This window comes from Taudactylus pleione, unplaced genomic scaffold, assembly GCF_031769625.1.
Source record: "Taudactylus pleione unplaced genomic scaffold, aTauple2 ptg001069l, whole genome shotgun sequence".
Classification (NCBI taxonomy): domain Eukaryota; kingdom Metazoa; phylum Chordata; class Amphibia; order Anura; family Myobatrachidae; genus Taudactylus; species Taudactylus pleione.
Genome location: NW_028285470.1, coordinates 66,140 through 90,869, shown reverse-complemented (window position 1 = coordinate 90,869; position 24,730 = coordinate 66,140). Strand labels below are relative to the sequence as shown.

The 24,730-nt window shown below is 45.1% G+C and overlaps 1 protein-coding gene across 2 annotated transcripts in view; it reads left to right on the top strand.

Moving 5' to 3' along the window:
* The window catches only part of PARP10 (poly(ADP-ribose) polymerase family member 10), a 71,427-nt gene extending 47,084 nt beyond the window's left edge, over positions 1–24,343 (top strand). For both annotated transcript variants that reach the window (XM_088461567.1, XM_088461566.1), the window contains 3 exons: positions 6,362–7,281; positions 13,167–13,341; positions 23,718–24,343. In XM_088461567.1, coding sequence (XP_088317693.1) covers positions 6,362–7,281; positions 13,167–13,341; positions 23,718–24,031 — 1,409 coding nt within the window. In that variant the 3' untranslated portion in view covers positions 24,032–24,343. The remainder of the gene's footprint in view (positions 1–6,361; positions 7,282–13,166; positions 13,342–23,717) is intronic.
* The last annotated feature ends 387 nt before the right edge of the window (positions 24,344–24,730 follow it).

Genomic DNA, 24,730 nt, shown 5'->3' with positions numbered 1-24,730 from the left:
GAAAAATGTACCGGGGTGGTGGTGAAGATATATCTGTAATTAGCGCGGCTTGTGAGCAGGTGATGTAGCTTGCGAGCCCGTGGTGCGGCTTGCGAGCCCGTGGTGCGGCTTGCGAGCCGGTAGTGCGGCTTGGTGAGCCAGAACAGCGTGGAAACTGGTAAATGAGAGTCTGCTTGGAATAAGGAACGATAACAAACAGACCATGCAGCAGAGCCGAGGGATCCAAAAGGAAACTCTATAGTTGGCGAGGCGGCAGAAGATCAGCGTGTACAAATAAGGAAAGGATCCAATCACGTTGTGTTGTGGTTCAAACGTGACATCCTGCGGCGTCCGGATCGCCTAGCAAACGACTGAATGACTCCAGGGGAAATACTGGCATATGAAGGTATATTGCTGGAGGGAAACAAGTCATGACCGCCACTTGTAACATTCCCTGGACATTCAGCAGGCATATCTGCATGTGCCTATTACTCCATCCCACCAACAATTAATACGGTTTGCTGTCCTGCGACAACATTACCAGTTTCAGGCACTGCCCTTTGGTCTATCAACCAAAATAATGGCGGTTATGACGGCCGACTCAGGCTTCTGGGAATCCATAATACTACCATATCTGGATGACCTTCTGATATTGGCACAGTCTCCAGCTGTACTACAACAGCAACTCCAACTCACCATGGCCTGTCTTCAGACGCATGGTTGGATCATCAACTGGAAGAAATCCTTTCTTTCTCCAACACAGCAGATGGTACATCTTGGGGAGGACAAAATTGCGGCCCTATCATTGCGAAAGCGCAAATTGCTACGCAATCGAAGGGTACCCATTCTATCAGCGATGCAGGTCCTGAGGTCAATGGTATCCACCTTCGACATGGTGGAATATGTTCAGTACCACTCCAGGCCTCTGCAACAATTGATTCTCTCCCAGTGGAATGGACAGTATCATTTAATAAGGCCCCAGAGGCTCCTTCTCACTCCGGAGGTCCGTCTCTCTCTCTCTCATGGTGGCTACAAAAGGATCATCTACACAAAGGCCGCCCATTCTGTATTCCAAATTGGGTGCTTCTCACCACGGACGCCAGTTCCGGATGTGGGGCAGTGACAGGTCATCACACCTTTCAGGGAAGATGGACAAATCAGGAAAGTCATCTGCCCATAAACAATAACGGTGCTTCGAGCATTATACAAAGCACTCATGGCAGAGGACCTGCGCAGGGCAGGCCAGTCCAGATCCAGTCCGACAACGCGCCCACAGTAGCCTATCTCAATCATCAGGGAGGCACACAGTCATGCAGCCATGAGGGAAGTGACAAACATTCTGATTTGGGCAGAACATCATGTTCCGGCTATCTCTGCAATATTTGTCCCTCAATTGGGAAGCGGACTTCCTAAGTCATCAGGACATACATGCCGAAGAGTGGACTCTCCACCCTGGGGGTTTTTAACTGTTGGTGAACAAATGGGGCCTACCGGACATTGACCTCATGGCATCACATCACAACCACAAGGTCCCCAGGTATGGTTCCAGGACCAGAGACCCCTCAGCCGCCTTCGTGGATGCACTGGCAGTAAGATGGGATTCAAGCTGGCATATCTCTTTCCTCTGATTTCCCTCATCCCAAGGGTCCTCAGGAAATTCAAGAAGAAAGGCAAACAGTAATACTAGTGGCTCCTGCTTGGCCCAGACGCCATTGGTTCACCGACATACGGAATGTATCCATAGACAGTCCGTTTCCTCTTCCTCTATGGCCAGATCTGTTAGCGCAGGGTCCTTGCCTACATCTGGACTAACCTTGTCTGTCTTTGATGGTATGGCTCTTGAGTCTTCCATCTTAAGAGCCAAAGATTTCTCCAGCTCTGTGATTCAAATGATGCTTATGGCATGAAAGCCTTCCTCTGCCCATATCTATTACAGAGTTTAGCATTCTTTTGGTAAATGGTGTTCCCACAGAAAGTATGACCCTAAGGTTTTTAGGGTTTCCTGGGTACTTGCTTTTCTCCACGCTGGGTTAGACCTTGGTTTCCGCCTGGCCACCCTGAGAGTGCAGGTTTCTGCGCTGTCAGTCTGGTTCCAGAGAAGGATTGCTTCTTTGCCGGATGTTAGATTTTTTTTTTCAGGGGGTTCTCCAAGTTCAGCCACCTTTTGTCCCACCGGTAGCAGCGTGGGAATTGTCTTTGGTTCTCAAGGGGTTACAAGCTCACCCATTTGAACCTCTGAACTCTGTAGATTTTAAATGGTTGACAGCAGAGATACTTTATCCTCGCTATCTATTCTGCACGCAGAGTCTCTGATTTGGCAGCACTCTCTTGTCACTCCACATTTTTTATTTTTCACCAGGATAGAGCTGTTCTCCGTACAAGGGAGGGTTACCTTCCTAAGGTAGTGTCCCGTTTTCATGTGAATGAAGAGATTGTGGTTCCAGCTTTTCAGTCTTCAGACCTTTCTGTAGGTGAAGCCTCCTTGGATGTGGTTCGTGCTCTCCTTATCTATGTTGAGCATATAAACTCTAGAAAATCTGATGCTCTCTTTGTGTTATATGGTTTTCACAAACGAGGATGGCCAGCTAATAAGCAGACCTTGGCTTGATGGTTACGTATGACTATCTCTCAGGTCCAAAGCACGGCGACAGCACGTTCTACCCAGTCTGTGGGACCATTGTGGGTGCTTACTTGTGGTGCCGCTGCTGAGCAATTGTGCAAGGCAGCCACGTGGTGGTCTGTCCACACTTTTCTTAGGTTCTATACCTTTGATACTTTTGCCTCTCAAGATGCTTCCTTTGGGTGACTAGTTCTCCTTTCTGCTCAGGAGCATCCCCGCCCTTAGGGGAACTGCTTTAGGACATCCCCATAGTATCCCTGTGGATCCCTATGGAACCTGAGAAAATTAGAGTTATAGTAGACTTATCTTTGATAACTGTTTTTCTTTGAGGTCCATAGAGCACCCACCCTGACGCACCTGGCTGCATTGGGTAATTTTTCTTTCGGTCACGGATTCTCTCATTTTTTTAGAGTGTTTCTGGTGTACGATTGTTCTTCCTTCTCCTCTTTCCTTCTCCTGCCTTGGGCTTGTTTACAAACTGAATGCCTTTGGCCGGGGGTGGGGTACATGTGGAGGAGGACCAGATTAACAGTTTGGCGCCTGGATCACTCCAACCACATTACCCCCATGGTATCCCTGTGGTATCCATGTTATCAAAGGTAACTCCATAAATCTTATTTTGTATGATAGTCACAATTATGATCTCAGCATTGCAAATAGGCAAATGGCCTATTGTCTCCTAGGAATCACCATGTAAGACCCCTACAGCCACCCACTGTTCCCTTAGAGCTGGTTGCACTCACCGGTACTTAGGTGGCCACCTGGTCTTAAACTCGGGACAGTATGGGTTTACACGGCTATCCTGATGACCACAAGATGTTATGTGGCTGGTGATGATTCAGGTGCAGCTTTGGTATCAAGATGCGGGCTAGTGAGCCGAGGTGCGGCTTTCATGGAAGGATGCGCCGTATGAACCGAGGTGCGGCTAGGACGCAGGATGCAGCCTTGAGGGCCGTGGAATGGCACTGGAATGTACTAACAAACATGCAGGGGAAGTGAGGTTCAAGGGACATTGCAGCAGAGAAGAAATAATTGCTCTATTTTCCACCCATAAATCTTCATTCTGTCAGGAATTGCAGTCTGCAGTCTGAGGTTATGTAATAACATGCATATTACACAGTCACATTGACCGGCCGCTGCGCCCATAGGTTATGTAACAACATGCATATTACACAGTCACACACTGACCGGCCACTGCGCCCATAGGTTATGTAACAACATGCATATTACACAGTCACACACTGACCGGCCGCTGCGCCCATAGGTTATGTAACAACATGTATATTACACAGTCACACACTGACCGGCCGCTGCACCCATAGGTTATGTAACAACATGTATATTACACAGTCACACACTGACCGGCCGCTGCTCCCATAGGTTATGTAACAACATGTATATTACACAGTCACACACTGACCGGCCGCTGCTCCCATAGGTTATGTAACAACATGTATATTACACAGTCACACACTGACCGGCCGCTGCTCCCATAGGTTATGTAACAACATGTATATTACACAGTCACACTGACCGGCCGCTGCTCCCATAGGTTATGTAACAACATGTATATTACACAGTCACACACTGACCGGCCGCTGCGCCCATAGGTTATGTAACAACATGTATATTACACAGTCACACTGACCAGCCGCTGCGCCCATAGGTTATGTAACAACATGTATATTACACAGTCACACTGACCGGCCGCTGCTCCCATAGGTTATGTAACAACATGTATATTACACAGTCACACTGACCGGCCGCTGCTCCCATAGGTTATGTAACAACATGTATATTACACAGTCACACACTGACCGGCCGCTGCGCCCATAGGTTATGTAACAACATGTATATTACACAGTCACACACTGACCGGCCGCTGCGCCCATAGGTTATGTAACAACATGTATATTACACAGTCACACTGACCGGCCGCTGCTCCCATAGGTTATGTAACAACATGTATATTACACAGTCACACTGACCGGCCGCTGCGCCCATAGGTTATGTAACAACATGTATATTACACAGTCACACTGACCGGCCGCTGCTCCCATAGGTTATGTAACAACATGTATATTACACAGTCACACTGACCGGCCGCTGCTCCCATAGGTTATGTAACAACATGTATATTACACAGTCACACACTGACCGGCCGCTGCGCCCATAGGTTATGTAACAACATGTATATTACACAGTCACACACTGACCGGCCGCTGCGCCCATAGGTTATGTAACAACATGTATATTACACAGTCACACTGACCGGCCGCTGCTCCCATAGGTTATGTAACAACATGTATATTACACAGTCACACTGACCGGCCGCTGCTCCCATAGGTTATGTAACAACATGTATATTACACAGTCACACTGACCGGCCGCTGCGCCCATAGGTTATGTAACAACATGTATATTACACAGTCACACACTGACCGGCCGCTGCGCCCATAGGTTATGTAACAACATGTATATTACACAGTCACACACTGACCGGCCGCTGCTCCCATAGGTTATGTAACAACATGTATATTACACAGTCACACACTGACCGGCCGCTGCTCCCATAGGTTATGTAACAACATGTATATTACACAGTCACACACTGACCGGCCGCTGCTCCCATAGGTTATGTAACAACATGTATATTACACAGTCACACACTGACCGGCCGCTGCTCCCATAGGTTATGTAACAACATGTATATTACACAGTCACACACTGACCGGCCGCTGCTCCCATAGGTTATGTAACAACATGTATATTACACAGTCACACACTGACCGGCCGCTGCTCCCATAGGTTATGTAACAACATGTATATTACACAGTCACACTGACCGGCCGCTGCTCCCATAGGTTATGTAACAACATGTATATTACACAGTCACACTGACCGGCCGCTGCTCCCATAGGTTATGTAACAACATGTATATTACACAGTCACACTGACCGGCCGCTGCTCCCATAGGTTATGTAACAACATGTATATTACACAGTCACACACTGACCGGCCGCTGCGCCCATAGGTTATGTAACAACATGTATATTACACAGTCACACACTGACCGGCCGCTGCTCCCATAGGTTATGTAACAACATGTATATTACACAGTCACACACTGACCGGCCGCTGCTCCCATAGGTTATGTAACAACATGTATATTACACAGTCACACTGACCGGCCGCTGCTCCCATAGGTTATGTAACAACATGTATATTACACAGTCACACTGACCGGCCGCTGCTCCCATAGGTTATGTAACAACATGTATATTACACAGTCACACACTGACCGGCCGCTGCTCCCATAGGTTATGTAACAACATGTATATTACACAGTCACACACTGACCGGCCGCTGCTCCCATAGGTTATGTAACAACATGTATATTACACAGTCACACACTGACCGGCCGCTGCTCCCATAGGTTATGTAACAACATGTATATTACACAGTCACACTGACCGGCCGCTGCTCCCATAGGTTATGTAACAACATGTATATTACACAGTCACACTGACCGGCCGCTGCTCCCATAGGTTATGTAACAACATGTATATTACACAGTCACACTGACCGGCCGCTGCGCCCATAGGTTATGTAACAACATGTATATTACACAGTCACACACTGACCGGCCGCTGCTCCCATAGGTTATGTAACAACATGTATATTACACAGTCACACACTGACCGGCCGCTGTGCTCTTTAAATGTTTTTTTACCTTTTCTCTCTCTGTTTTCTCTTTGATAGAGGGTATAAAGCAGATAGCTTGCCTTCTAAGAGATGTGGAGGGAGACGGACACAGCGAAAGGTTGTCTGAGGAATGCCCAGCAATGACCACTGAATATAACATACGTCCAGAGGACACTGAGGAAGATATATATACTGACATATCTCCAAAGGTGGATGAAGAAGCCATATCTGAGCTCATGGACGACGAGCTAGACCAAGCCTGTAAGATATCACGTGATGAGTATAAAGATAGAGAACTGGATGAAGAAGCTCAACTACTTTTAGCCATTCAAAGGTCAATGGACACCCAAGAGATCTCCATGCGTGAAGACGACGAGGAGTTGCAGAGAGCATTACAGCTGTCACTTAAACAGCAGGTCTTAGATGAAAGTGAAGAATCCTTGCAAAGAGCACTAGAAATGTCTTTCTGTAGCCAAGGACCATATGGTCAGAGGAGGACCTTTACTGGCATAGAGGAAGTTCCCACCATCAGTGAGATGGAGAAGGCCTCAGATGCCGCCCAGATTAAAGTGCTGGCAGGGGATGAGACCAGTCTTGTGGTGGCTTGTGCGGCTCTACGCAAAACAGTAACTGCAAAACTGTGTACCGTAACTCTGGAAGGAATCCGCAGTTTCCAACACAAAGCAGAGATCCTGCCCGCCCTGGAATGGAAGCACAGAGTTAGAATTACAGTGTCTGAAGGACAGGCACATATACAAGGATTTTTACAATGCCCTACAAAATGTCGGCAAGAGCTCTCCCAAATCCTGAGCACCTTCCAGGGAGGGGCAGAACCTGAGGTTGAGCTGATGAGCCTTGAAGTACAGCATAAAGAAGCATTGATCCCTGTGTCGGAGACCTCAGAGGAGTATGTCCGTGTTGTCCAGCCATTCCTCAGCACTCTGCAGAAGCAGAAACCTGTAACAATGGTCCTCAAGGTAAATACAACATCACATACGCTACACAGCCATGGCCTACTGTTATACTTACCACATACACTACACAGCCATGGCCTTCTGTTATACTTACCACATACACTACACAGCCATGGCCTCCTGTTATACTTACCACATACACTACACAGCCATGGCCTCCTGTTATACTTACCACATACACTACACAGCCATGGCCTCCTGTTATACTTACCACATACACTACACAGCCATGGCCTCCTGTTATACTTACCACATACACTACACAGCCATGGCCTCCTGTTATACTTACCACATACACTACACAGCCATGGCCTTCTGTTATACTTACCACATACACTACACAGCCATGGCCTTCTGTTATACTTACCACATACACTACACAGCCATGGCCTTCTGTTATACTGACTACATACACTACACAGCCATGGCCTTCTGTTATACTTACCACATACACTACACAGCTATGGCCTTCTGTTATACTGACTACATACACTACACAGCCATGGCCTTCTGTTATACTTACCACATACACTACACAGCTATGGCCTCCTGTTATACTTACCACATACACTACACAGCTATGGCCTCCTGTTATACTTACCACATACACTACACAGCTATGGCCTCCTGTTATACTTACCACATACACTACACAGCTATGGCCTCCTGTTATACTTACCACATACACTACACAGCCATGGCCTACTGTTATACTTACCACATACACTACACAGCCATGGCCTTCTGTTATACTTACCACATACACTACACAGCCATGGCCTCCTGTTATACTTACCACATACACTACACAGCCATGGCCTCCTGTTATACTTACCACATACACTACACAGCCATGGCCTCCTGTTATACTTACCACATACACTACACAGCCATGGCCTCCTGTTATACTTACCACATACACTACACAGCCATGGCCTTCTGTTATACTTACCACATACACTACACAGCCATGGCCTTCTGTTATACTTACCACATACACTACACGGCCATGGCCTTCTGTTATACTTACCACATACACTACACAGCCATTATTTTTAGTGGATGTATTTTCCAGATCATCAACCTTATTTACGAGTTGATAATGAGATTTCTGGAGAGAGGGAGACATCCTTAAAAAGTTCCTCAATTCTCTGCTCAGATGTATAGACTACCTGTAAGAAAGCTGTTTGATCTGTGATTTGATGTCCTGCACAGCCTGCGTTAGTTTGGCAGCATGAGAATCCATAATGGGGCCCACAATGTCCTGAATGACTCTTAACTACTTCTCCATCGGTGACAGGACCCTCAGTCAGGGGAGATAGGCTGGTAGTCATCTATATGTAATAGTCCAGGCTGATCTCCTACCTGTGTATCAGCAGCGGTGGCCATGCCTTTGTGCATCCCCTCTCCTGGCGTGCACGTCAATTCTTTGCTAGCATTTGTGGGGAGAAAGACCTCTCCGTATAGGGCTGGGTGTATACCCCTCCAGTAGCTGGCCTCTGGTGCAAAGGAGCCAGGCACTATAGCTGCTGTTGTGCTACTGTTAGCTGAGGCTGCAGCAGAGCTGAATTGTCCGGCGTCTCCTCACATGGGAGCTGGAATTGGAAGTTCTATATGTCTGTAACACTTTTATACGGTAATACCTGTAACTCTATCACACCAGTAACACTTTTATACTGTAATACCTGTAGCCCTGTCACACCAGTAACACTTATATACTGTAATACCTGTAGCTCTGTCACACCAGTAACACTTATATACTGTAATACCTGTAACCCTGTCACACCAGTAACACTTATATACTGTAATACCTGTAACTCTGTCACACCAGTAACACTTTTATACGGTAATACCTGTAACCCTATCACACCAGTAACACTTTTATACTGTAATACCTGTAGCCCTATCACACCAGTAACACTTATATACTGTAATACCTGTAACCCTGTCACACCAGTAACACTTTTATACTGTAATACCTGTAGCCCTGTCACACCAGTAACACTTATATACTGTAATACCTGTAGCTCTGTCACACCAGTAACACTTATATACTGTAATACCTGTAGCTCTGTCAAACCAGTAACACTTTTATACTGTAATACCTGTAACTCTGTCACACCAGTAACACTTTTATACTGTAATACCTGTAGCCCTGTCACACCAGTAACACTTACATACTGTAATACCTGTAGCTCTGTCACACCAGTAACACTTATATACTGTAATACCTGTAACCCTGTCACACCAGTAACACTTATATACTGTAATACCTGTAACTCTGTCACACCAGTAACACTTTTATACTGTAATACCTGTAACTCTGTCACACCAGTAACACTTTTATACGGTAAGACCTGTAACCCTATCACACCAGTAACACTTTTATACGGTAATACCTGTAGCCCTGTCACACCAGTAACACTTATATACTGTAATACCTGTAACCCTGTCACACCAGTAACACTTTTATACTGTAATACCTGTAGCCCTGTCACACCAGTAACACTTTTATACTGTAATACCTGTAGCCCTGTCACACCAGTAACACTTATATACTGTAATACCTCTGGCTCTGTCACACCAGTAACACTTATAAACTGTAATACCTCTGGCTCTGTCACACCAGTAACACTTATATACTGTAATACCTGTAACTCTGTCACACCAGTAACACTTATATACTGTAATACCTGTAGCTCTATCACACCAGTAACACTTATATGCTGTAATACCTCTGGCTCTGTCACACCAGTAACACTTTTATACTGTAATACCTGTAACCCTGTCACACCAGTAACACTTATATGCTGTAATACCTGTAGCTCTATCACACCAGTAACACTTATATGCTGTAATACCTCTGGCTCTGTCACACCAGTAACACTTTTATACTGTAATACCTGTAGCTCTGTCACACCAGTAACACTTTTATACTGTAATACCTGTAACTCTGTCACACCAGTAACACTTTTATACTGTAATACCTCTGGCTCTGTCACACCAGTAACACTTTTATACTGTAATACCTGTAGCTCTGTCACACCAGTAACACTTTTATACTGTAATACCTGTAACTCTATCACACCAGTAACACTTATATACTGTAATACCTGTAACTCTGTCACACCAGTAATAGATGTATACTATAATTCTTGTCATACATGTAGCTGTCACACCAGTAATAGATGTATACTATAATACTTGTCACACCAGTAATAGATGTATACTATAATACCTGTCACACCACTAATAGATGTATACTATAATACCTGTCACACCAGTAATAGATGTATACTATAATACCTGTCACACCAGTAATAGATGTATACTATATTAGCTGTCACACCAGTAATAGATGTATACTATAATAGCTGTCACACCAGTAATAGATGTATACTATAATACCTGTCACACCAGTAATAGATGTATACTATAATACCTGTCAGACCAGTAATAGATGTATACTATAATAGCTGTCACACCAGTAATAGATGTATACTATAATACCTGTCACACCAGTAATAGATGTATACTATAATACCTGTCACACCAGTAATAGATGTATACTATAATAGCTGTCACACCAGTAATAGATGTATACTATAATACCTGTCACACCAGTAATAGATGTATACTATAATACTTGTCACACCAGTAATAGATGTATACTATAATACCTGTCACACCAGTAATAGATGTATACTATAATACCTGTCACACCAGTAATAGATGTATACTATAATACCTGTCACACCAGTAATAGATGTATACTATAATACCTGTCACACCAGTAATAGATGTATACTATAATACCTGTCACACCAGTAATAGATGTATACTATAATAGCTGTCACACCAGTAATAGATGTATACTATAATAGCTGTCACACCAGTAATAGATGTATACTATAATACCTGTCACACCAGTAATAGATGTATACTATAATACCTGTCACACCAGTAATAGATGTATACTATAATACCTGTCACACCACTAATAGATGTATACTATAATACCTGTCACACCAGTAATAGATGTATACTATAATACCTGTCACACCAGTAATAGATGTATACTATAATACCTGTCACACCAGTAATAGATGTATACTATAATACCTGTCACACCAGTAATAGATGTATACTATCATAGCTGTCACACCAGTAATAGATGTATACTATCATAGCTGTCACACCAGTAATAGATGTATACTATAATACCTGTCACACCAGTAATAGATGTATACTATAATACCTGTCACACCAGTAATAGATGTATACTATAATACCTGTCACACCAGTAATAGATGTATACTATAATACCTGTCACACCACTAATAGATGTATACTATAATACCTGTCACACCACTAATAGATGTATACTATAATACCTGTCACACCAGTAATAGATGTATACTATAATAGCTGCCACACCAGTAATAGATGTATACTATAATACCTGTCAGATCAGTAATAGATGTATACTATAATAGCTGCCACACCAGTAATAGATGTATACTATAATACTTGTCACACCAGTAATAGATGTATACTATAATACTTGTCACACCAGTAATAGATGTATACTATAATAGCTGTCACACCAGTAATAGATGTATACTATAATACCTGTCACACCAGTAATAGATGTATACTATAATAGCTGTCACACCAGTAATAGATGTATACTATAATAGCTGTCACACCAGTAATAGATGTATACTATAATACCTGTCACACCAGTAATAGATGTATACTATAATACCTGTCACACCAGTAATAGATGTATACTATAATACCTGTCACACCAGTAATAGATGTATACTATAATAGCTGTCACACCACTAATAGATGTATACTATAATACCTGTCACACCAGTAATAGATGTATACTATAATACCTGTCACACCAGTAATAGATGTATACTATAATAGCTGTCACACCACTAATAGATGTATACTATAATACCTGTCACACCAGTAATAGATGTATACTATAATACTTGTCACACCAGTAATAGATGTATACTATAATAGCTGTCACACCACTAATAGATGTATACTATAATACCTGTCACACCAGTAATAGATGTATACTATAATACTTGTCACACCACTAATAGATGTATACTATAATAGCTGTCACACCAGTAATAGATGTATACTATAATACCTGTCACACCAGTAATAGATGTATACTATAATACCTGTCACACCAGTAATAGATGTATACTATAATACCTGTCACACCACTAATAGATGTATACTATAATACCTGTCACACCAGTAATAGATGTATACTATAATACCTGTCACACCAGTAATAGATGTATACTATAATAGCTGTCACACCAGTAATAGATGTATACTATAATAGCTGTCACACCAGTAATAGATGTATACTATAATACCTGTCACACCAGTAATAGATGTATACTATAATAGCTGTCACACCAGTAATAGATGTATACTATAATAGCTGTCACACCAGTAATAGATGTATACTATAATAGCTGTCACACCAGTAATAGATGTATACTATAATACCTGTCACACCAGTAATAGATGTATACTATAATAGCTGTCACACCAGTAATAGATGTATACTATAATACCTGTCACACCAGTAATAGATGTATACTATAATACCTGTCACACCAGTAATAGATGTATACTATAATAGCTGTCACACCAGTAATAGATGTATACTATAATACCTGTCACACCAGTAATAGATGTATACTATAATAGCTGTCACACCAGTAATAGATGTATACTATAATAGCTGTCACACCAGTAATAGATGTATACTATAATACTTGTGCTTGGGACGGTTACATCCTATATCTATATATCTGATATTTGTCTGTCTTGTTGTTTCCTAGGTAGAGAAGGTGCAGAATACTTTGCTGTATAACCAGTACCAGCTGAAAAAGCAGAACATGATGATATATGATCCTAAGACACCCATTGAGCATACGCTCTACCACGGAACCACTGACAGAGCGGCCAGAGAGATCTGCCACCATGGATTTGATCGCAGCTTCTGTGGAAAGAATGGTAATAATGTCTATAATGCACCATCTCTCCCCTCCCCTATAGTGTCTATAATGCACCATCCCTCCCCTATAGTGTCTATAATGCACCATCCCTCCCCTCCCCTATAGTGTCTATAATGCACCATCTCTCCCCTCCCCTTTAGTGTCTATAATGCACCATCTCTCCCCTCCCCTATAGTGTCTATAATGCACCATCTCTCCCCTTCCCTATAGTGTCTATAATGCACCATCTCTCCCCTCCCCTATAGTGTCTATAATGCACCGTCTCTCCCCTTCCCTATAGTGTCTATAATGTACCGTCTCTCTCCTCCCCTATAGTGTGTCTAATGCACCGTCTCTCCCCTCCCCTATAGTGTCTATAATGCACCGTCTCTCCCCTCCCCTATAGTGTGTCTAATGCACCGTCTCTCCCCTCCCCTATAGTGTCTATAATGCACCGTCTCTCCCCTTCCCTATAGTTTCTATAATGCACCGTCTCTCCCCTCCCCTATAGTGTCTATAATGCACCGTCTCTCCCCTTCCCTATAGTGTCTATAATGCACCGTCTCTCCCCTTCCCTATAGTGTCTATAATGCACCGTCTCTCCCCTTCCCTATAGTGTCTATAATGCACCGTCTCTCCCCTTCCCTATAGTGTCTATAATGCACCGTCTCTCCCCTCACCTATAGTGTCTATAATGCACCGTCTCTCCCCTCCCCTATAGTGTCTATAATGCACCGTCTCTCCCCTCCCCTATAGTGTCTATAATGCACCGTCTCTCCCCTCCCCTATAGTCTCTATAATGCACCGTCTCTCCCCTTCCCTATAGTCTCTATAATGCACCGTCTCTCCCCTTCCCTATAGTCTCTATAATGCACCGTCTCTCCCCTTCCATATAGTGTCTATAATGCACCGTCTCTCCCCTCCCCTATAGTGTCTATAATGCACCGTCTCTCCCCTCCCCTATAGTGTCTATAATGCACCGTCTCTCCCCTTCCCTTTAGTGTCTATAATGCACCGTCTCTCCCCTCCCTTATAGTGTCTATAATGCACCGTCTCTCCCCTCCCCTATAGTGTCTATAATGCACCGTCTCTCCCCTCCCCTATAGTGTCTATAATGCACCGTCTCTCCCCTCCCCTATAGTGTCTATAATGCACCGTCTCTCCCCTTCCATATAGTGTCTATAATGCACCGTCTCTCCCCTTCCATATAGTGTCTATAATGCACCGTCTCTCCCCTCCCCTATAGTGTCTATAATGCACCGTCTCTCCCCTCCCCTATAGTGTCTATAATGCACCGTCTCTCCCCTTCCCTTTAGTGTCTATAATGCACCGTCTCTCCCCTCCCTTATAGTGTCTATAATGCACCGTCTCTCCCCTCCCCTATAGTGTCTATAATGCACCGTCTCTCCCCTCCCCTATAGTGTCTATAATGCACCGTCTCTCCCCTCCCCTATAGTGTCTATAATGCACCGTCTCTCCCCTTCCATATAGTGTCTATAATGCACCGTCTCTCCCCTTCCCTATAGTGTCTATAATGCACCGTCTCTCCCCTCCCCTATAGTGTCTATAATGCACCGTCTCTCCCCTCCCCTATAGTGTCTATAATGCACCGTCTCTCCCCTCCCCTATAGTGTCTATAATGCACCGTCTCTCCCCTCCCCTATAGTGTCTATAATGCACCGTCTCTCCCCTCCCCTATAGTGTCTATAATGCACCGTCTCTCCCCTTCCCTATAGTGTCTATAATGCACCGTCTCTCCCCTTTCCTATAGTGTCTATAATGCACCGTCTCTCCCCTTTCCTATAGTGTCTATAATGCACCGTCTCTCCCCTTCCCTATAGTGTCTATAATGCACCGTCTCTCCCCTCCCCTATAGTGTCTATAATGCACCGTCTCTCCCCTCCCCTATAGTGTCTATAATGCACCGTCTCTCCCCTTCCCTATAGTGTTATCATGCACCGTCTCTCCCCTTCCCTACAGTGTCTATAATGCACCGTCTCTCCCCTGCTGCACTCCTCTGTCGTGCCCACTCTGTCCTCCACACACGCTGTAGTGTTAAACTCTGTCCTCCACATACGCTGTAGTGTTACACTCTGTCCTCTGACCTCCATACACGCTGTAGTGTTACACTCTGCCCTCCATACACGCTGTAGTGTTACACTCTGTCCTCTGACCTCCATACACTCTGTCCTCCACACACGCTGTAGTGTTACACTCTGTCCTCCACACACGCTGTAGTGTTACACTCTGTCCTCCACACACGCTGTAGTGTTACACTCTGACCTCCATACACGCTGTAGTGTAACACGCTGTCCTCCATACACGCTGTAGTGTTACACTCTGTCCTCCATATACGCTGTAGTGTTACACTCTGTCCTCTGACCTCCATACACGCTGTAGTGTTACTCTCTGTCCTCCACACATGCTGTAGTGTTACACTCTGTCCTCCACACATGCTGTAGTGTTACACTCTGTCCTCCACACACGCTGTAGTGTTACACTCTGCCCTCCATACACGCTGTAGTGTTACACTCTGCCCTCCATACACACTGTAGTGTAACACTCTGTCCTCTGACCTCCATACACGCTGTAGTGTTACACTCTGTCCTGCATACACGCTGTAGTGTAACACTCTGTCCTCCATACACGCTGTAGTGTTACTCTGTCCTCTGACCTCCATACACGTTGTAGTGTTACACTCTGTCCTCTATACACGCTGTAGTGTTACACTCTGTCCTCTGACCTCCACACACGCTGTAGTTTTACACTCTGTCCTCCACACACGCTGTAGTGTTACACTCTGTCCTCCATACACGCTGTAGTGTTGCACTCTGTCCTCCACACACGCTGTAGTGTTACACTCTGTCCTCTGACCTCCATACACGCTGTAGTGTTACACTCTGTCCTCCATACCCGCTGTAGTGTTACACTCTGTCCTCTGACCTCCATACACGCTGTAGTGTTACACTCTGACCTCCATACACGCTGGAGTGTAACACTCTGTCCTCCACACACGCTGGAGTGTAACACTCTGTCCTCCATACACACTGTAGTGTTACACTCTGCCCTCCATACACGCTGTAGTGTTACACTCTGTCCTCCATACACGTTGTAGTGTAACACTCTGTCCTCCATACACGCTGTAGTGTTACTCTGTCCTCTGACCTCCACACACGTTGTAGTGTTACACTCTGTCCTCCACACACGTTGTAGTGTTACACTCTGTCCTCCACACACGTTGTAGTGTTACACTCTGTCCTCCACACACGCTGTAGTGTTACACTCTGTCCTCCAGACACGCTGTAGTGTTACACTCTGCCCTCCATACACGCTGTAGTGTTACACGCTGTCCTCCATACACGCTGTAGTGTTACACTGTGCTCTGCACACACGCTGTAATGTTACACTCTGTCCTCCACACATGCTGTAGTGTTACACTCTGTCCTCCATACCCGCTGTAGTGTAACACTCTGTCCTCCATACACGCTGTAGTGTAACACTCTGTCCTCCATACACGCTGTAGTGTAACACTCTGTCCTCCATACACGCTGTAGTGTTACTCTGTCCTCTGACCTCCACACACGTTGTAGTGTTACACTCTGTCCTCCACACACGCTGTAGTGTTGCACTCTGTCCTCTGCCCTCCATACAAGCTGTAGTGTTACACTCTGTCCTCTGCCCTCCATACACGCTGTAGTGTTACACTCTGCCCTCTGCCCTCCATACACGCTGTAGTGTTACACTCTGCCCTCCATACACGCTGTAGTGTTACACTCTGCCCTACATACACGCTGTAGTGTTACACTCTGTCCTCCATACACGCTGTAGTGTTACACTCTGTCCTCTGTCCTCCATACACGCTGTAGTGTTACACTCTGCCCCCCATACACACTGTAGTGTTACACTCTGCCCTCCATACACGCTGTAGTGTTACACTCTGTCCTCCATACACGCTGTAGTGTTACACTCTGTCCTCCATACACGCTGTAGTGTTACACTCTGCCCTCCATACACGCTGTAGTGTTACACTCTGTCCTCCATACACGTTGTAGTGTAACACTCTGTCCTCCATACACGCTGTAGTGTTACTCTGTCCTCTGACCTCCACACACGTTGTAGTGTTACACTCTGTCCTCCACACACGTTGTAGTGTTACACTCTGTCCTCCACACACGTTGTAGTGTTACACTCTGTCCTCCACACACGCTGTAGTGTTACACTCTGTCCTCCAGACACGCTGTAGTGTTACACTCTGCCCTCCATACACGCTGTAGTGTTACACGCTGTCCTCCATACACGCTGTAGTGTTACACTGTGCTCTGCACACACGCTGTAATGTTACACTCTGTCCTCCACACATGCTGTAGTGTTACACTCTGTCCTCCATACCCGCTGTAGTGTAACACTCTGTCCTCCATACACGCTGTAGTGTAACACTCTGTCCTCCATACACGCTGTAGTGTAACACTCTGTCCTCCATACACGCTGTAGTGTTACTCTGTCCTCTGACCTCCACACACGTTGTAGTGTTACACTCTGTCCTCCACACACGCTGTAGTGTTGCACTCTGTCCTCTGCCCTCCATACAAGCTGTAGTGTTACACTCTGTCCTCTGCCCTCCATACACGCTGTAGTGTTACACTCTGCCCTCCATACACGCTGTAGTGTTACACTCTGCCCTACATACACGCTGTAGTGTTACACTCTGTCCTCCATACACGCTGTAGTGTTACACTCTGTCCTCTGTCCTCCATACACGCTGTAGTGTTACACTCTGCCCTCCATACACACTGTAGTGTTACACTCTGCCCTCCATACACGCTGTAGTGTTACACTCTGTCCTCCATACACGCTGTAGTGTTACACTCTGTCCTCCATACACGCTGTAGTGTTACACTCTGTCCTCCATACACGCTGTAGTGTTACACTCTGTCCTCCATACACGCTGTAGTGTTACACTCTGTCCTCCATACACGCTGTAGTGTTACACTCTGTCCTCCATACACGCTGTAGTGTTACACTCTGTCCTCCATACACGCTGTAGTGTAACACTCTGTCCTCCATACACGCTGTAGTGTAACACTCTGTCCTCCATACACGCTGTAGTGTAACACTCTGTCCTCCATACACGCTGTAGTGTAACACTCTGTCCTCCATACACGCTGTAGTGTTACACTCTGTCCTCCATACACGCTGTAGTGTTACACTCTGCCTTCCATAGACGCTGTAGTTTTACACTCTGTCCTCCATACACGCTGTAGTGTTAAACTCTGCCCTCCATACACGCTGTAGTGTTGCACTCTGTCCTCTGCCCTCCATACAAGCTGTAGTGTTACACTCTGTCCTCTGCCCTCCATACACGCTGTAGTGTTACACTCTGCCCTCTGCCCTCCATACACGCTGTAGTGTTACACTCTGTTTTCCATACACGCTGTAGTGTTACACTCTGCCCTCCATACACGCTGTATGCTCTGTTCTCCTCCGCCCTCTCTGTTTTTTCCAGCTATATGCTCCGTCCTCCTTGCACACAATAAAGTTGCGCTCTGTTCTCCACCGCCCTCTCTGTTTTTTCCAGCTATATGCTCCGTCCTCCCGGCACACAATACAGTTACCCTCTATTCTCCTCCGTCCTCTCTGTTGTGACCAGCTATATGCTCCGTTCTCCCGGCACACAATACAGTTACACTCTGTTCTCCTCCGTCCTCTCTGTTATGTCCAGCTATATGCTCCGTCCTCCCGGCACACAATACAGTTACCCTCTATTCTCCTCCGTCCTCTCTGTTGTGACCAGCTATATGCTCCGTCCTCCCGGCACACACTACAGTTGCGCTCTGTTCTCCTCCGTCCTCTCTGTTGTGACCAGCTATATGCTCCGTTCTCCCGGCACACAATACAGTTACACTCTGTTCTCCTCCGTCCTCTCTGTTATGTCCAGCTATATGCTCCGTCCTCCCGGCACACAATACAGTTACACTCTGTTCTCCGTCCTCTCTGTTGTGACCAGCTATATGCTCCATCCTCCCGGCACACAATACAGTTGCGCTCTGTTCTCCTCCGTCCTCTCTGTTGTGACCAGCTATATGCTCCGTCCTCCCGGCACACAGCAGCGAGTAACATCGCAGCCTCACGCACACTTGCACAAGCTCTGACCTTTCTCAGGAATTGCTAATTTCATTGCACACTATGAGGGGTATTCAATATGAAACTTAAACTTTGCTGTCGAAGTTTACGTTTCATATCGGAGCTTTTACCTGGGATAAAGTATCGGACGTGCGCCCGCTTATCCCCGTATTCAATATGAAACCTACGAAAACAGGAGCCTGCGAAGTGGGATTTGCGTTAAATTACGAAATTTTCCTTAAAAAGTTGTAGGACTCCCCTAAAGCTGTAAAAACATGGGGGATCACTATGGGTACCCCCGTTTTAGCCTGCAAATGAAAGTCGGGAATTTAAATAGCCGCAGCAGGTGTTTTTTTCCCGACATTGAAGAAGTGATGCAGAAGAGCACTTAGGTTTTTGTTTTTTTTAAGTGGTCCCATCAAATTTGGGGTACATGAAAATGGGTACTAGCATATTTTTATGTCCCTAAAGTAAGTTTTTAAAAATTCAGCATTTGTGCGCCTGCCGTTAATGGCCTATTCTAGAAAACACGTGCCGCATACTTGCAAAATAGCCCTGAACCTATTTTCCTATTGTTATACAATTTTTTCCCATTTTTTTTTTTTTTTCACCCCAATTTTTAAATTAATTTTTTGGGGTGTCCTTATTTTTTTTTTACATTTTTTTTTTTACACAGTTATTTTTAAAATGTCATTCCCAGGGGTGCAGGCTATTTTTTTTAAGCCTGCACCCCTAAACCCCAATTCTGCACTTTTTTTCGCCACCTATTTCGTGGTGAAAAGTTATCTCCGTTCTGTTTCAAAGACTTCGAACTGCGAAAAGTCTTTTAAATTGAATACGGTGTAATACTAAAACCTGCGATAATGACGTCATAGGTGCGATATTAACGCAAAAAACGGACTTATCGCTCCATATTGAATTCCCCTATTTGAGTACTCAGGCTTCGTATGGCATCACAGCGGCTAATTTAATCACGTCTATGCAACGGCGTTCAAACGCACTGACATGCCCACGTTTCAACGACCACCCCCCGTCACCACCCACAAACAGTACTTCCTGTCAATAACTGTGAGAGGTCTCGATAGTCACTGCGATCGCAGTCCCAATTGCTGTGGCCGATTCGTGCGTGCACACTGCGATCGCAGTCCCAATTGCTGTGGCCGATTCGTGTGTGCACACTGCGATGCATACGCAAGCGCAGAACACAACAATTGTCCGATTGCGTGCGTAATTGCAGTTGTGTACGCTGAATCAGGCCCCTAGTGAACATATTTACTAAAGGTAGATTTAGGTCGATTTTGTCTTTTTGGTGTATTCATAGGTGATTTTAAGTTGATTTGCAAAATTGACTATAAAACCAAATGTCTACCAAAATCAACCATGAAATAAACATCGGTACTTCCCATAGCAAACTACAGGATCCCCTCATTTACTAACAGTCGGATTAGAAATAGAAGCACCTACACACCTGCCGGAGGGGGACTAGTTTGGGAGAAGCGTCCACCGATCACTATGATTTGTGCATGCTTCTTAGGGTTAAATTAGGCTAAGAAATAGTAAAAATTGGTGTGGGTTCCCCCTAAAACAGCCCTGGACCTTTTTAGCCTGTTCTGGTCATGGAAATTTGGAGTATTACCAACAAATGCATTTACAGCTTCCAAAATCTACTCACATCGCATAAGATTTTTAAATCAGTTTCAAAATCGAATGTTGGTAACAGAAAAAAAAGAAAAGACAAGAAAGTCCTGTTATAAACCCATTTCAGGCAATTTAAATCAACATAAAAATTGGCTCAAAAATTTACGCTTAATAAATGTACCCTCAGCTGTCTTGGGAGACGGTTAAACACCCACGATGAGTGTGATACACAAACAGCAAAACACAGTGATACACAAACAGCAAAACACAGTGATACACAAACAGCAAAACACAGTGATACACAAACGGCAAACACAGTGATACACAAACAGCAAAACACAGTGATACACAAACGGCAAAACACAGTGATACACAAACGGCAAAACACAGTGATACACAAACGGCAAAACACAGTGATACACAAACGGCAAAACACAGTGATACACAAACGGCAAACACAGTGATACACAAACGGCAAAACACAGTGATACACAAACGGCAAAACACAGTGATACACAAACGGCAAAACACAGTGATACACAAACGGCAAACACAGTGATACACAAACGGCAAACACAGTGATACACAAACGGCAAACACAGTGATACACAAACGGCAAACACAGTGATACACAGTGGACTTGAGTTCATTCACAGCCAGTAAAAACACTGGTATAGGAAGATCGTGAAAAGAGAAATAATATTTAAGAATATGCAATTTGTTAAAAATCAATAACACAATAAAAAATATAAAATAATTAATCATCGGATGTTTATCAATAAACAGCATCCATAGAATTATAGTATAATAATAGAGTACTTTTGTATAACAAATGCACTAATTACATTACACTTCAAGCACCATATTCCTGAAGGGGAAAAGAATAATGAGGTGAGTTCTTCTGTAATGTAATGGAGAAGTTAGTCCACAATAAATGAGGCTTATGCACTAAGAGGAGACTGGGAATGAGAGCACCCTGTATATTGCAGAGAAATACTAATCCACGTAGGTTGTTTTGTCAGAATGGTAAAAAGCTGACGTTGGTGGAGTTTGTAGTATAGATGAGCCACGTATACTGTATATAATGAGCCACGTATACTGTATAAGCACCGTCTGCCCATAACATAAATGTAAGTAGTAGAACGGCGGGTGGAAGTGTGAGTATTCTCAGGGGTGCCGGTAACAGGTCTCCTCTGTTGGATTCGGAACTTACTTTCCAATTACCTGTGGATGAATTCACCTGTTTATTATTTTACTGTATCAGGAATATAGTGCATTAATTATACCTGAGTATTGTGTTTCTATAGATATTGTTTATTGATTAAAACCCATTGATTTATTAGTGTATATTTTTTTATTGTTATTGTTTCTAAATGATATAATCTTAATTATAGCTACTCATTTCATGTATATTATGCAAAGCTGGGAATGAGCGCTCTGTTAATTCAGCGCGATGTGCCGTTCCGGAATGACAGATTCGCCTCGCACCCCACAGCAGTGTTCTCCCCAGAAATGTTTCCAGCCGGGTACATGAAGAAGTGTCCAGTTGGGGCCTTCGCAGTAATAAAATGTTCATTATATGTTGGGGGTGGGGAGGATTTATCAGATGTTCTATTACTGGAGATAGAACTGGCTCAGTACTTGTTAATGAACCAAAAGCAACTCCCTCCCCAATGTGCCGCGTCCCGTCGTCCAGAACCCTCACTAATGTGTCCTTATTACCGGAGGACACAGATACCAGACGGACTGAGATGTGAGGTCGGCACAGCTCGGCATCACATCCGTGTCCATGGTAACAAGGACACGTTGAAGGTGACCGTGCAACAGGGAACGCTGCGCATTGGGGCGGGAGGGAGTGCCTGGCATGAAGTTGTACGGGGACACGGCGCATTCGGGCGGGGGGTAAGCTGCTTCTGTGCCTGTAACCAGCAGCCTGGGGAGAACACTGCACAGATGTGTGCATGCAATACAATAGAAGTAGCTGACGTGTGCACAGCAGAGCATGGTGGTGATTCTTGGCAGCACATTGTATTCATCAGACCCCTTTGTGTTTTTTTGTGCTCTGGGCCTGATTTAGACCCAGTCGCAAGCGCTGAGCGCTCGCAACCGGGTCGATGGTGGCCCAGAGCGCATGCGCAAGACCCGGATAGCGACAGGCAAGCTGTCGCTCCGGGTCTTGCACCAAAGGGGGCATGCTGTCGATGTTGAGTGACAGCACGCCCCCTTTGGTGGGGGAGCCGGGGGCGTGGCTGCCCAGATGGAGGCGTTCCCATGGGAATGCCTACCGTTTGGGGGCGGCCCCACTGACATCACAAGTCTGTTTGAGCCGAAAGCTCTCTGGGGCTTGCGGCCACGAGACCCTACCACAAGGGTCTCGTTGCAAGCCCAATGGTCGCGATGGTCTGACCATCATCATGGCCGCTCGCTATAGCTGTGGGTGGTCACCCACAGCTATGCGAGCGGCCAGGAGACCGTTCTCCGAAAAAAAAAAAACGCCCTGATTCAGAGCGAGCGCTCTTTCAGAGCGTCCGGCTCTGAATCAGGGCCTCTGTCCTGCTCTGCGATATCTCTACATGTTCCTAAATAATTGCCCCTTTAATTTTTCCCTTTTTTTTTCCAATTTCCTCTCCTTCCCAGCGACTCTGTATGGTCAGGGGGTGTATTTTGCTGTCGAGGCTGCAATTTCCACGCTGGACATTTACTCTCCACCCTCCAGTGAAGGAAAGAAATATGTGTTGGTTGCTCAGGTGCTTACTGGAGAGTTTGTCCTGGGAAAACCAGACATGCGAACACCTCCCATGGTGCCAAACAGCAACGCAGATGTGCCACGAAGATATGACAGCCTGGTGGATAATCTTCAGAAACCCTCCATCTTTGTCATATTTAATGACACCCAAGCTTATCCTCAGTACCTGATAACTTGCTGTAAGCAGAGTGACTCTGCCATGTAAGGAGAGCACGGGGACTGTGATGGTAATGATACTGAGAGCACGGGGACTGTGATGGTAATGATACTGAGAGCACGGGGACTGTGATGGTAATGATACTGAGAGCACGGGGACTGTGATGGTAATGATACTGAGAGCACGGGGACTGTGATGGTAATGATACTGAGAGCAATAACAGCTGTTGTGAGTGTGCTGAAGAATCTGAGTGGGGGAGGGGTTGGGCGTATACATGAATGACATTAACAGGATAGTCTAAGAACTGAAGGAATATAAAAATGTCCACATTCTATTAAAGTCGTTGCTTTCCATGTCAAACTGTCCTTTCTGAGTCCCTATTGTAGGTTTTTTTTACAAGAGGAGGGAGGGGAGGGGGATTACCCGAAGCGCAGGAAGGATTCATGTAGGAGGGGGATTACCCGAAGCGCAGGAAGGATTCATGTAGGAGGGGGATTACCCGAAGCGCAGGAAGGATTCATGTAGGAGGGGGATAACCCGAAGCGCAGGAAGGATTCATGTAGGAGGGGGATTACCCGAAGCACAGAAAGGATTCATGTAGGAGGGGGATTACCCGAAGCACAGAAAGGATTAATGTAGGAGGGGGATTACCCGAAGCGCAGGAAGGATTCATGTAGGAGGGGGATTACCCGAAGCGCAGGAAGGATTAATGTAGGAGGGGGATTACCCGAAGCACAGAAAGGATTC